The sequence below is a fragment of the Montipora foliosa genome, chromosome 11 (assembly GCF_036669935.1).
Source record: "Montipora foliosa isolate CH-2021 chromosome 11, ASM3666993v2, whole genome shotgun sequence".
NCBI lineage: Eukaryota > Metazoa > Cnidaria > Anthozoa > Scleractinia > Acroporidae > Montipora > Montipora foliosa.
The window spans coordinates 28,399,508-28,414,507 of NC_090879.1; the positions used below are offsets into that span (position 1 = coordinate 28,399,508).

Here is a 15,000-nt window from a genome sequence, read left to right on the forward strand (position 1 = left end):
GGCTGAAGCGCGGCCAGAGGAAAAAATTTGTAGCCAGATATTCAGAAGTAGGCCTGGTGTGTGCTGTTAACGTAGATTTTGGATTTCTGAACAAGTTTCTATGATAGGAAATTCGCGCCAAAGTTGTGCTTTCATTTCGGTGTAATTCTCGTGTCAAAGAAACAGTAAAATAATGTAAATAAGAGAATAACGATATTTATATTTGCAGATTACCTGTCCTCTTACTACGAAAGTCAAACTCTACATCTCTATGCAATAAGCGCATTCAAAATGTCCTCATATTACTTTATAAAAGTATGTTAAAAAAAGAAAAGGGTCTTCCTGCTTATATGAAAAATACGTTTTCTCTCCCGTCCTCTTCTTATGCATGATCTTCGCGGAAATTACATTCTGTCCCTCTGTAACCTAGAACAACCAGTTATGGTCTTAGTTCTTTTTTCTTACGTATCAGCTAAGTTGCGGAATGCGCTACCTGATTTTATCCGTACCACTGAGTTTACTGGTTTCAAAAGAGAATCCAGGGCCGCACTTTGTACAGCGGCTTTAATTAATATATCTTTAAATATTATGTATTTGGTTGGTATCTGTATGTGCTATGTATTTTAGCTGTAAATGTAATGTCTCGAAGATATTAGCTCTTGTAGTTATTCTGAAATTCGAGATGAAATAAAGTTTATGCAAGCATGCATGTATGTATGTTACCTTTACCAGGGCGTGGTGCGCACACTTTGTAATCTGCGACTTCAGTGCTTACCATATGGCAGATAAAATGACTTTTCCTTGAATATATAAGCCATCGAATTCTTACGTTAAATTGACAAGGGCGGTTTGGAGCTGTGAGTAGGCGTGGGATTTGTCTCATATGGTTTAGGGGCCGACATATCTCTCCCTCAATGCCGTACCGGGAGGCAAGGTCGGTAGCAGAAAGCAGCAAAGGGCCAACTGCGTCCAAAAGCGGTCGCACGGGCCGAAATCCCGGGATGACTCGTTTGGTACGACGCTCCAGTGCTATGTCTGGAGGTACTGCGTTTTTCTCTCTTGTTCAAACGTTCCGTCCGCGCATGCGTAAATGTTCTGGCTTGCCGATACCTAGCCTACCAGAAAAATTAACATGATGGTTTTTACTAGGAATTGGCATTTGAGTTGATTGTACAGGCATAAACTTAACGTAAGAAACCGTGGGTGCCTGGTCTTCTCGAGACATAGGTGAGACATAGTTTGATGCAGACTGGGAAAAGTGTCCTCTCTATTTCTGAGGTTGGTGCGCTGCATTGTTTCTGAGTTATTTGTCGAATCATTTTACGCAAGGTAACAGAGTTTTGTATGGAGCGCACCAATATGGCGCCCAGAAATCAGCAATAAAAAGAACATTTCTGGAGTTTACTTTAATATGAAAACGCTTACGTTTTGCTCACGAGATAAAATGCGTATGAACACGTCTCCTAATGTAATTGAAACGCTCAAACTGCATGCTGAGATTCACAGGGATAGACTTTATTTTTTAACCAAATAGCTTTGTATCATGGTGTCACGCAAGGTGACAATTCGGAAATTCAAAATGCTCCAGTTATTTCGAAACGAAAGACGTCATGGAACTGGATTCTTGAAAAGAGATCAATTTTTAGGTCTTCTTTAACCTCCTATAGATAAAAGTTGAAAACACCTCTGGACTTTGATTTTGATTTGATGACGTCATTGAGAAAACCATCTTTCCTGCCAACCTCGACGACAAGGGAGGAGAAGAGAGAGAGCCTGGGTTCTATAGGAAACCGTCAGTTTCATCACCAGTCCCTAGTTGCCGGTTATTTTTGAAGGAAAGGTGAATGATGAAAGATTACAGCGCCTTCGGCACTCGAACCATTCCTCGTGTGCGTACACCTTTAAAATCTCACGCTACGCCCCTGGTTGTGTCTGTTTAAATTAAACTATTTATGGAGACAACATCCAGCTTCCAAATCTCTGACTCGAAGTAAGTTTTCCCAGGTTTCATTCCCGTAATTTCCGTTGTTTACAAGGGGTCTTAGCTTTCGTAGTACGAAAACCAAGACTAGGGTCTTAGTAGTACCTTTCGTAATACGAAAGCTAAGACCCTAGTCTCAGTTTCCGTACTACGAAAACTAAGACTCCGCGGGTCTTAGGTCTTAAATGTTAGTTTTAGTAACACCCTTCTGGACACTTTGCCAGAGCGTCGTACCATGACGATGAAACCCAAGCTCCCTTATTCCAGCTGGAGTAACAACCTCTCGCTATCCATCAGATACCATGTCCCCGACGCAACAGGCCTTCCTGTCCTCGAAAGGGTGGTGCCCTAAGGGGAGGTGGGGGAAGGGGGGGGGGGGGTACTCTCAGAAAAATTGAATGGGGGTGTGCAGCCCGCCTCCTGAAATCCTTGCCCTATCTCAGACCAAAATCTACGATTTTAGACAGAGGGCGTAATGAGTGCAAGTTAAGAGTTGCTTCAGCTTTGATAAACTCTTGACCGGACCTGCTGTTGAAATGGGGATGGAAATAGTGCTGATCCCAAAACACTGAAGTGGCAATACATCAGATTTAGACGAATTGTTCAACAAAGCTTGTAAAACGAATTCATTTCTTATTAACTGACTGTTATGGGATTTCTTTGTTAGTCCGGAACCATCCAAAAGGATGTAATCTGATAAGGTGAAGGGTAGCCTGCTAGATATCTCTACTTTGGGTTGATTCGTAAAAATACGTTTCGAGGATTTCAATGGCGCCAGAACGCGAAAAGAACTTTTTCGAGTAAACCCACAGTTGAGCCCGCTGGCAGGCTACGCGAAATGGTCCTTTCTGACCAGCTAAACAGTCCCACAATGCCACACACTCGTCTTTCTTAAATTTCTGAACTGCATGGGGAACAGTGAAGCGACGGGATCGTGAAAAGCAAGCCAACACTTCTGACTTTGCGTTGAGTAAGTCGAAAGCTCTAGCTGTGAGTGTCAGACGTACTCAACAGCTCATTGATATAAGGAGTCAAGGCTTTGGAACGAGGTAGCCTCCTAAGCAGACGTTCTTAGGGCTTCTTCACGCGTTCCTCCCCCACTAACGTCTCCTGAAAATGGCCTAGTGTGCTTCTCCTGCTGAAACCACTTCCGTTCGTGGATTACGGACCAGTCAGAGACCGTTCTCCAGTTTTGGGTAAACATGTTATTGGCTATGCACAACACAATTCGTCAATGCTGATTGCTGTTTCTTTTAATAGTGGGCAAACAGCCGTTGAAGGGAAGTGGTTTTTCGTTTCAGTAGACATTCGTGGGGGAGGAACGCGTAACGAAGCCCCAAGAACTTCTGCGTGGAAGACTATGGAACGAGGCTGCTCATCTCATGAGTCTACCTGGGGTTCTCTTCAGAGGTCTCAACAAGGAGGACTGGCAATGAGGTAGGTATTCGCACAAGGACACGATTGGAAACGACAGATAACCACACGTTGACACATCAAGAAATTGTGTTTATTACGAAACTTTCGTCTTCCAATTATTCGTTCCACTTCCTTTAGAAACTATTATTTACTTGTCCAATTATTACTTCTGACCGTTAATAAGAGGAGACTTAACAAATTAAGACGGTGCATGGTCCTGAGGAGTGATTTGACCGCCAAAAAAAAAGACATTAACTCTAAGAAAAACTATTTGTGAGCATGGATGGAAGAAGGATCGAGGTTCAATGACGGCGAATGTTTCATTTCTTCCGGTTGCTTCACTACCCTCGCTTAATTTTTAACAAAAAATTGAGGAAAGTTAACAGAATATAAAAGCAACTAGCATAATTTATCAAAACAATTTTAACTCATTCTAGTCATCATTACAAACAAAAGTAATAACAGAACATTATGCACTTAGTGTCCTTAAAAACCAAAACAGAACTCATTCCTTTGGTCCAACTCCAATAATCACAAAAAAAAAAAAAATAATAATAATCAGAAGTCGAGGGAAATAAATATGGTGGGCACGGAAGCGCGAAAACGAACACATCACGAACTCTACATCGACGAAAGCCAGATTGCAGCGATCAGATCAGCGGTCTCAGCGTTTATCTAGGTTTAGAAGGAGTTGCCTTCCACGCGGGCTGGGAAGCTCCGTTACGTTCGATCTTACCGAGTGACTGCTTTTCCACTAATCTATGAACCAAAAGAATTGACAATATCAGGCCAAACCGTGTGTTTTCTTAAACAACAGCTGCAAACAACGACGCTCAAGAGATCGCCCAACAACCAGTAAAACACGACACACACAATCGTTGTTGTTTCGGAGGTGGTCTGGAGACGTGGGCTTCCACTGCAGTGCTTTAACCTTATACTTATTCCGTTGCTACCAACAGAGGGAAAAAACAAAAGCCCAAGTAAAAGGAAAGTAGTTCAAACCAAGACAACTCTTTCATTTAACGGCAATAATAATATTGTCATGGTACCGTATAGACCTCTTTCATAATGGTGGCCAAATACATTATTCTTTTGTTTTAATGCTAATAAGCCCTACTAACCTCGCTACGACGAGCAAATTTCAAAAGAATATTTGTTTTAAAACGAGGGCAGTAGGTCTCATTAACATAAATACAAAAGAATGTAAAGTTGGTCGCCATTTATGAAAGTGGTCTATGAAACACCCGCAATAGGGAAGATATCGTTGACGTCACCAATTGTCAATAGGGAGCTTACGAAACGACGACGCCGACGGCAACGACGACGCTACAAAACAAATGTTTAGTGAGTAAAAACAATGGCTCTGCACGCTCTGCATGTGCGTTTTACATTTTGGTAATTTTTTTTGCCGTCATCTCCTAAATGACGACGTGAAATGACCAAATTCAAGGTTCTGTGGAGGACGTTAGCACATGACGATGAAATTTCAGTTCTCTCTCTACGCTTCCAACTCACTCATACCAGTTTAATTCCTCGACAGTTACTACACATTTTTAACGCGAAACGAAATAACACAGTTTCGTAGTGATATGAATAACGCGAACTCGTTTTTTTAAATGAAGTCCTCGTATACGTCGTCGTCCTCGTTTCGTAAGCTCCCTATTATGGTGCCAACCAGAGCCTCATTGGCTGTCGAAACAAAGGGTCTTTTGTTCCTGTAGTTTGCACATTTGAACAAAAAAAAAGCAATGTTCGTAAACAGATATCTTCCATATTGCCGTCTAACGAGATGTACTTATAATAGTGACGTTATTCAAATTCTGGATTAGGATTAGGAAGACCTTAGACAGCAATGGGACAGAACCAAGGTTGCTGACCAGCGGTTTTCGTTAAAACAATGGTTTGCTGGGGGTGCTCATTCTCGCGGGCTCAGAAAGCCTGATTGTGGTCATTGTTATTTAAGGTTTTTCTTAGGATTAACGCAATATAGATGGTTTTCAATCACGTGATGAAACGGCCACAAAACAATGGCAAATTATCGCTCGTGTTTTGCATTATAATAGAGTCAAATTCCCAAAAGAGCTTCTTCTGTATTGTTCTGTGCACCAACATGTCTGCTGTGACGTCTGTTGAAAACCATATATACTGACCGTATTCACAAATGGAGGCTAAGTAATTATTCTTTTGTCTTTATGCTAATCACCCTCACTAGCCTCGTTAGCACGAACAAAATTAAAAAGAACTTTTGCTCCAAAGCGAGGCGAGTGAGGATGATTAACACAAAGACAAAAATATTGTTTCTACTATAAGATCTTCTTGAGGTTCTTCTTTTAATAAAATTTAATCAAGAACCATCGCATCTGCCGTACGCAAGTCTGACAATTTGGGCTGTTACTCCATCCACAATTTACAGCTGAAAAGCAGCCAGACGGTGAACAGCGAACAATTTTGGCGCTAAAAAGATCGCATAAGGCCACATATCCTGTGTACTCCGAGAAAACCATGTTTTGTTTACTCCGTTATTCTTGCCATTGCGAACAGAATCAGAAGAATACTACTAGTTATAGCTGTCGCTAAAGTGCCAACGAGCCAAGCTTGCGTGATCTGGCGGCTGCAAACATCACGCGGCGTACTCGTGCGGCACTCTCATTGGTTATCGCTACGGTCAACATTTCATCGCTTTGGTCTACATTACAGCTTTTGGTCTACATTACACTCAAATTTGAAGCGCTTCTGAGATTTCGTCCGCCTAAAAATCTTCTCGCGGCTCTATAAGCTGCCGCCTCGCCAGGCCTTCTGTCTTCAGAAGGCCTGACTCGTTGGCAATAATTGTGCGGAAGACGTTTAAACGGTCTCAGCAATGGAGCAAAGACTTTGATTGCGGGGAACTAAGAACAAGAAACCTGAATGTCTCGTCCAGATCGAAGATTAAAAGCCTGATGTGAGCATGCGTGGGTTCTTCAACCCCGGTACGGATGAAATTTTAACCAGCGCGCTGTGAACACCTTGACCGTCTAAATTTTTGCACGGTAAAGGTGTGGTTGCTGGGATGCGTGGTAACTCAGCTACTATCGTTAGCCATTCTCTTAGAAAATTCGGTAGAAAATTTTCGGTAGAAAACTCATCCGGTAGCGTGTAAATAGAGCCTTAGCCGATTAGGTCTATGTTAAACGACCTGTTGAAGCGAACCCTCCTGACATTTGGTTCAACAAAGTAGAGCGGTTTTCAAATGAGTGTCGAAAAACCAAAACCAAAGTAATTACTTTGGCCAATCAAAATGGACGGCGACAATCCTCTAAACCAATCAAAACTCGAAGTAATTACTCGTAGCCGACAGAAAACGCGGGAAAATGTGCACGCGCGAGCCATGATTGGTTTTGGTTTCACTTCTGATTGGTTGAAAAAATGGCGCGAGAAATTTGAACCAATCACTGAGTGAAGTAATGCAAAACCAAAGCAATTCACTAATTACTTTCGACACTCAATTGAAAATCGTTCTATTAGATGCATGTTGAAACCGTTTAAACGGTCCTTAACTTTAATAATCAATTAAAAATTCGTGAGACGTGCAACGTAAGTCAATAAAGTGGCGCTCTATCGCTAGTACACGTAAGGAATGTTTTACGAATCCAAGCGTGCACGTCTAGTTTGTTTCTTATTCTACTGGTGAGTTAAATTCGCAAACGTCGTCAGCTGGACTCGGGGTTGGTGGCGCAGATAGAGAATGTTGATCCTACTCTTAGAAACACTCGTCTGAGAACTGACCGAAGTTCCAGTTTATAATCCACCAGTAACATGTTACACAGAGCATGGTGATAGTGGGATATATGGGTCTTGAACTGTGGATTCAACAGGAGGAAAAAAAATCAGTTAACGAGCAAAGAGAAACCTACGGTTCGCGCATGAAATGGCTGACACAAACTCTTACACTCCCCACCCCACACTGTTCAATCAGTTGCAAATCACGTACGTCGACGGTCCCCCCCTCCCCCTCCCCCACACTCACTCCCACCCAAGAGAAACTGCTAGAACTTAAAGGATGCGAGAGAGGTTTATATCCAGGGCTGAAAGTTCATTTTTCCAACGAAACGACTTCAGCAGTGCCGAACAACTCACTAAACTATATGAGAGGTGAAATTGTCCAGAATCATACTTTCAGATCTCCGGGCCAATCAGCAATTTGCGTAAAGTTCACGAGATCTTACCCTATCCTCATCAAGCTTTAGGAGTCTGTTCAGGAGAAGCAATAGAAGAGACGTCCAAGCATCACGGTGACTGGAGGATTCCAGCGAAAGGAAATAACTCAATGCATCTGTGCATATTCTGTGAAGAAACGAATAGTTAGAAAACCAACAGAGCGTGTGCTCGTGACGTCACAGGGGTTACGTTAGAGTCACAAAACAAAGAAACGGCTGCACGCTGGTCTCAAAAAAGTCCTTCGAGAATTGTGCAAGAGTTTTTTCCCGGCTAAACAATAAGGCTGGCGATTATGCAGGTGAATAGGCTGTACTGATTAATATGCTAACAAATGTCGATGGAATTAAGTTGGGTTTTGAGGGCCTGCGAGCAGAACAGAGTTAACATTGTCATAAATGGTTCAGCTGATCGAAAATTGTGCGGATACCATCGATTCTGTGGGAATTTATCGCTCTTCGCGTGAAAGTAGCTCCTTTTCTTCTATATTATAGTCAATCAGTGAAGATGAAACTCGACCAAACACCATTTAAACCCGCCAGAACTATCAAAGACATTCTGCACTTGAGGGAGGCGGGCTATATTTTTAAAATATACTTTTCTAGATCGTAAATATGAAGCTAAAATTGAACGGCTTTGTATGAACCTTTGATCGTCGCTCTTTTGATAAATACGGTGAAAATCAAACATTATGTCTGGGTTACCTGTGCTGTACCCAACGAAATAATTATCAAACAAACCCTAAACGTTGTTCAGCTTTCGTTTCACTTCATACCTCAAAGATCGTTGCTCAATATCCGGCCACGATTCCTTCCTTTCTTCGTCTGAATACATTTTGAACAAAATACGCAGCATGCAGGCCAAACTCGAGGTCTCTTGTTTTAATAAGTTTGGCTTGGACTTTCCCTTAAAACCTACCACCAAATAGCAACAAAAAAAGCATGAAAGGAGTATAAAGCTCGGCAAGTTTAGTGACTGATGTCTTGCCCATGGTATCCTGCGTTGCAGGGAACATGCAAGATTTTCGATGCTCTGGCTGCGCGAAAAGTGGGGCGAGAAAAAAAGAGAGGGGAGGAGAAGCGCTACCCCTTCGCCTTCCCCCTCTTTTTTTGGCTCGTCCCATTTTCGCCCGGACAAAAGATTTGGCAGCTTAAGCAACGACAACGGCGACGGCAACGAGAACGTCAGCATTTGCATATTTAGCGGGCAAAAACAATAGCTTTGCACGCCCTGCACATGCGTTTTTCACTTTTGTCCATTTCTTTGCCGTCGTCTGCAAAACAAAAGAAGGGAGTTTAAGAAACCACGACGGCTACGGCGACGAAAACGCCACTTCAAAATATAAGTTTTAGCTATTCTAAGTATTTCAAGATTATTCCATTTTGTTTATATTTCACAATATGGGCGAAGTGTCCTATAACAGGATCAGTACGGACGGATTTGAAGTAAAGAGTGAGACCGAAAGATTCACTAAGCACTTAATGACTGGCCCCAAGGGAAACGGTGAGTTCTGTTTCCCCGAGACCCTCAATGTTCCCCGAGGCGAAGCCGAGGGAAACATTGAGGTCGAGGGGAAACAAAACTCACTGTTTCCCGAGGGGCCAGTCATTAAGTGTCTTGTTATACCTCCCAACTCAAAATAGAACAATACACAGATAAAAATTATTTGCTTGACGTCGGCTGGCGTACAGATTTGCCGCCGTTTCAAAGGTGCACGACCTGATCACGTGTGAGTCGAAAGTTCAAGTTGTTGTTACCCTAGGGCGTCATGAAGTTTTGACCAATGACACGTGACACGTTCTCCTCCAATCAGAAAACGTATTTGAGTTGGGAGGTATAACAATGTAGTTTGTCCACGTTGTTGTCAAAACCATAAAGTTGGTCATTTCACGTAGTAGTGTTGACGAGTAGGGAAGAGAAATATACAAAAATGGGTGCCACACGAGCAGCACGATCTTTTTTGTTCTTTCACCCAATAATATTACTGCTTTTTGGAGTTGTCGATGCCGTAGCCGTCGTCGTTTCTTAAACTCCCTATAGAGTTAAAGGTCTACGATTTCGCATGCGTGGCTAGTGAAAACAAGGCTAAAAGGCGACGCTAAATCTCCCGAATAACTGAGTTACCAAATATTTACATAATGTGCAACGCTAACCGTTCTTCAAACAACATGCGCTTGCAGCACAAAGAAGAATGCGTCCCTCCCAACTTACCAGCTTTCATCAGAAACGTTCTTTGCTCGTTGTTGGCGTTGAAAGACTTGGCGAACTTGTGCGACTCCTCCAAACAGTCGACAAACAAAAGCAACTGAGAGGAACTGAGAAACGGGTACATTCCAGTGGAAAGGGTACTCTCGTTTAATGAACTGTCCAAGCGGGCTGTAGACAGCTCTCCAGACTATAACAACAAAAAGGGAATTAAATTCAGTTAATGAAAAAAAAAAACCATGGTATTCTAGTACTCAGCATTAACAGCTTCGAAAATAAAATTGGAAAAAAAAAAAAAAGCGCTAGAAGGGTATATAGTGTCCATGAACTCGAGACTGGCGTGATGTTAATCTCCTGCACCGTTTTCAAAAGCCTGGCCGTTGACAACACCATCTACTATTGAAGGGCTCGTTGTACCTATGTGCAAAGATAATGAAGAGAAAACCCAAAGGAACCACGAGGTTTATGCAACTTGAACCTCCTTGAGGTTGCCTGAATACTGAAATATTGAGCAATGGCCATTGGGTGGTGTATACGTAATTCGGCCAATCACAACGGATGAGGATAATCAAATGAGCCAATCGCTGATCACGCAAAGCAAATATACGAAGCCGTCGTTAAGGGCGGGAAAACGCGCGTGGGCAAGCCGACGACATGTTACCCCTGGTTGGCTGAGAGTATGACGCTAAGCTAATCACTAAGCGAATTGATACTAAATCAAATGAATCGCTAAATTACTGTCGCCCGTTCTACAGGCGCACAGGGTAACAATCTGGAGAGCGTCAGTCTTCTCAAAACTCTCAGAATGAAGAGAGTTTTGTCCGCCGTTAAACAACATCCAAAGTTTACACGTTATTTTTTAAATCTCAGGTGGGATTGATTAACTTCAAGCTTCTCATTTTCTGTCATACCTTAGCAGAGGCCAGATTTTCGGCATCTTCACGCCTACTAGTAGCAGGAAAGAACACCACGTTATCAATGGTCTGAATGAGCTCCAGTTGGACAACACAGCGAATCAACAACGACGTAAATAACTCTTCCGGCGTGTCATCTGAAAAGAGGCAATGTTACGCCAATCAGTACGAATCAGCCGAGTTCATTTGGCTTAGGATATAGGGGCGACGGTTAAATTTATTGGGAGTTTAAGATTTGGGAACGTTGTCTAAAAATATTATTTCCAGATATTTTAATAATTTTGCGATTACTCCAAGTTGCTCGGCATGGAAAATGTGTGTCCACGTTCCAAGAATAAAATTAGGGAGCTTACGAAACGAAGACGACGACAGCTACGAGGACTTCATTTAAAAATACGAGTTCGCGTTAAAAATGTGTAGTAACTATCGAGGAATTAAACTTGTATGAGTGGGTTCGAAGCGTAGAGAGAGAACTGAAAATTCATCGTCTTGTGCTAACGTCCTCCACAGAACCTTGAATTTGGTCATTTCACGTCGTCATTTAGGAGATGACGGCAAAGAAATGTACCAAAAATGCACAACGCACGTGCAGGGCGTGCAGAGCCATTGTTTTTGCTCATTAAACCTATTGTTTTGTAGCGTCGTCGTTGCCGTCGGCGTCGTCGTTTCGTAAGCTCTCTATAAGGGACCTTACGATAGGACGACGACGACGACGGCTACGAGAACGCCACAAAATAATGGGCTTCAATAAATGAACAAAAACAAAGGCTCTGCACGCCCTGCACGTGCGTTTTGCATTTTTGGTACATTTCTTTGCCGTCCGAGTCCTGATAACGACGTGAATTGACTAAATTTGAAGTTGTGAAGAGGACGTGAAAACCTGACGAAATATTTTTAGTTTTCTTCCCAATCAATCATACCGTTCATGCCAATTTTATTCCCGCAATGTTGATGAACACTTTTCATTCCGAACGACTTGGAGTTATCACGAAGTTATTACAATAACGGGAATAATATTTCTAGACAACGTTCTCCTTGGCGTCGCCGTCCTTTCGTAAGCACGGACGACGGTTCCGGCTACGAGAACGTCGTCTAAAAATGTTATTTTCCGTTACTGTAATACTTTTGCGATTACTCCAAGTCGCTCGGCTTGGAAAGTGCCAGTCCAAGAATAACATTGGTAAGAACAGTGTGGACATTAATTAAGGGAGAAAATTTAAAATTCATCGTCAGGTGCTTCACGTCGCTAGGGAGCTTAAGCAACGACAACGGCGACGGTAACGAGAACGTCAAAAATTTGCATATTTAGTAGGCAAAAACAATAGCTTTGCACGCCCTGCACGTGTGTTTTTCACTTTTGTCCATTTCTTTGCCGTCGTCAGCAAAACTACAACGTGAAATAGCTAAATTTGAGGTTTTATGGATAACGAAGCGATTACAACAACGCGAATTTATATTTTGAGATGACGTTCTCGTCGCCGTCGCCGTTGTCGTTGCTTAAGCTCCCTGTTGTCAAGACGAGAACGGCAAAGGAATGTATCAAAATGAAAAACGCACAATCATTGATTGCCACATGATCCAAAAATACTCCAGCTCCCGCTGCTTTTCCACAGGAGCACTCAGATTTTAACGGAGAAGGCCCGAGTGATTACCGATAAATAAGTCTCTCCAAGCTGGTTTTTGAACCTAGAAAACGCGACTCCCGGTCAACTTTGTCAAGACAAGAACACCTTTACTCACAGTGGTGAGGTAGGCCTTCTGTCGGATCTGGTCTAACTGTCGGTGGTAATATGTTCCGATTGGGAGGTTCTTTTTCTTGAACCTCCAGAGCATCTTCAGCGGTTTCGGTTTTCTTCTGTTCTCTGATGTAAGCCTCAGTTGCCCACTCATCGGCATCTGTAAGTTAATTAAACATTCCAAAAAGAATAATATATAGATTTAGCCAAGCCTAAAAGAGGAGCTCCCGTGTTATTTATTCTTACAAAACATTAACCTGGCTTAAGCTTGCGATCCAATCGAAAAACCAGTACCTGATCAGCGGTCAACTTAAAAAAAAAAAAAACCAGCTGACCTCGAGGAGCTTGAGCCCGTGATATGGTCACGTGATATCGGTCACCGGATACCTTGTTTTGACAGGTGTCAACCATAACATGGATGTCCAGTATCAAGAAACGTGGGTTGTAGCACAGTTTCACATTGGCATACATGGCGGGGTGGACGTACGCAAGGTCTTACGGTCCTAAAACCAAATTTTCTCGCACAGACGGGTTGCCATATTTTCTTACCAATGGTGCTCCGCGCGCGCGCCTTTGCGGAGCTCCGCTATTAATTTTAACGAACACCTAAAAAACGCAAAACGGAATGAACTGATAACAACAGACGAGGTACGAGGGCTAAGCAAAGGCTCGAAACGCGAGTTTTCACATTTCTCCACGGTGGTCAATTTACCATATCAACCAAGTTGCGAAAAAACCCATCTTTGTGTTTCACTTGAACCCGACCGACGCAGCACCAAAGTTTCTTTACAAATTAAACCCCTTTATGCATGTGTACAGTAGCTTGGTTTTACACGGAAAAGTGTAAAGTCACCGCGTAAAGGATAGGATTTTGTGCTAACCTTCTTCTTCTAGACGAGGGACAATGTCGTGTTCTGGTCTGACGTCTATATCTACAGATTTCTGTGAAAAGAAATGTTACGCAACAACAAGCTCAGGAAAGTTGCAATCAATTAGTATGGGTAATCAAATGGTGACGATTGAAATACGGGAATAAGTTCAAGTGCGTTTTGTCCAAAATCAAATAATTTGCCGAGTCTTTAAGCCAATTGTACAGAACAGTTTGCGTAAGGCATTACTTCATCGTATGACTGCCCGGTGATCGATTATTTTGTCAAGAAATGTAGAATATCAAACATTTTTCTGATCACACTTCTCAGTTCTTAATTTAGAGATATAGACCAACGCGCTCGGGTGAAACATTAAAGTGGAAAACATAGGTCGTTAAGAACACACTTTGACCCGGCACTGAGGTACAAAAAAAGATATTCAATCCGAGGTCGTACTGCATTCCGAGTAACTAAAGGCAAGAAAGTTGTCATCCAAACATATCTTAATCGTCAAGTTCCAACGAGCCTCCTATCGCTCGATGCTGCAATTTCCAAACCAATATTCTAATGTTGATACGGGTTCAATTCCTGAAACAAAGACTTTTTCCCGAAAATGTTCGCGTCACTGATAATTGCTTGATTTTTAAATGAAATGCCCACTTTCAGAATATACCGGTATCCAGATAAAAGCTGAAAATTCCAGAAGAACTCGCCCTTGAGATCCTCTCTTGCATATGTTTAATTACGATCTTTCGGAAAAGCAGACTTACACTGTCGAAGGAAGGCTGACGCTCTGGACTTCGCACAGGACTACCTGGGGTGTGCGTGGGTGTCGATTGAGGAGTGGGTGTCCCTGAGCTTTCAACGTCTGGTCTCCATGTCAGTAGCTCGCTTGGTACAGTGGAAGTGAATATGTCTTTGATGCACCGACACGCCCTCTGCCACATTTCAGGGGAGAACTGGGATCCATTAGAAACCACAAGGTTTTCCAGGCAGTTGGTACCAGACCTCGCAAGCTGCTCGTTATCTGGCGGCAAAAATGAAAGACAAAAAGACTACTAAGCCGTATGAGACCTACAAGCGTATAGAGAGCGGTTTTCAATCGAAAGTAATCCTAGTTCAGTTCTATAACCTGAAAATTTCGTAATGTGCCGAGCATCTGTCGGTTTTTGGAGAAAGTGCTGAGACTGGGGACCTCCGTTCCACTTTTCTTGCGGTGCACGAGTTATCAAGAACAAATCTCCTCTTTAAAACTGTTCTTTCGACAATCGTTACTATCCTTCAAGTATCCACCCAGAAAAGCAGCTTTTAGTATTGCCCCTTTGTCTATAATTTTGTATTGTACGACCGCCCTCGGGAAACCGGCCACTTATTGCATCCATTTTCCGCACACTCGACTTTACAAGACTTCCCGATGCTTATTGATTGCTGCCTTTGACCTTGGCTTCCCATCAACGCCTTCTACGTTTTCCCTTGCTAATGAACTGAGGACTGTACCTTGTTGGACACACCACAGCAAATGTGAAAACATGTCCTCCAGAAGCACATCAGACAGAACTTCAAAATACTGTGTGAACACGTCGACAACGGCGTATAGGGCGTGGTTACATGTGGTTGTCATCCATTCTGACTTCTGCAGAAATAATTTAGGAAGAAGTTGTAATGGTCAGTTTAGAAACTGCCGTGGAGCCTTTCTAAAATTCTCG

General features: G+C 42.6%; 1 protein-coding gene across 1 annotated transcript in view; it reads right to left on the reverse strand.

The window, feature by feature from the left end:
- Positions 1-3,445: 3,445 nt before the first annotated feature.
- Positions 3,446-15,000, reverse strand: part of LOC137977825 (brefeldin A-inhibited guanine nucleotide-exchange protein 1-like) — a 47,385-nt gene continuing 35,830 nt past the window's right edge. The window contains exons 31-39 of the mRNA XM_068825166.1: positions 14,792-14,927; positions 14,065-14,321; positions 13,307-13,367; positions 12,430-12,585; positions 10,687-10,826; positions 9,782-9,965; positions 8,346-8,484; positions 7,582-7,699; positions 3,446-7,215 (exon numbers count right to left, since the gene is read on the reverse strand). Of these exons, the coding sequence (XP_068681267.1) occupies positions 7,066-7,215; positions 7,582-7,699; positions 8,346-8,484; positions 9,782-9,965; positions 10,687-10,826; positions 12,430-12,585; positions 13,307-13,367; positions 14,065-14,321; positions 14,792-14,927 (1,341 nt within the window). The 3' untranslated portion in view covers positions 3,446-7,065. The remainder of the gene's footprint in view (positions 7,216-7,581; positions 7,700-8,345; positions 8,485-9,781; positions 9,966-10,686; positions 10,827-12,429; positions 12,586-13,306; positions 13,368-14,064; positions 14,322-14,791; positions 14,928-15,000) is intronic.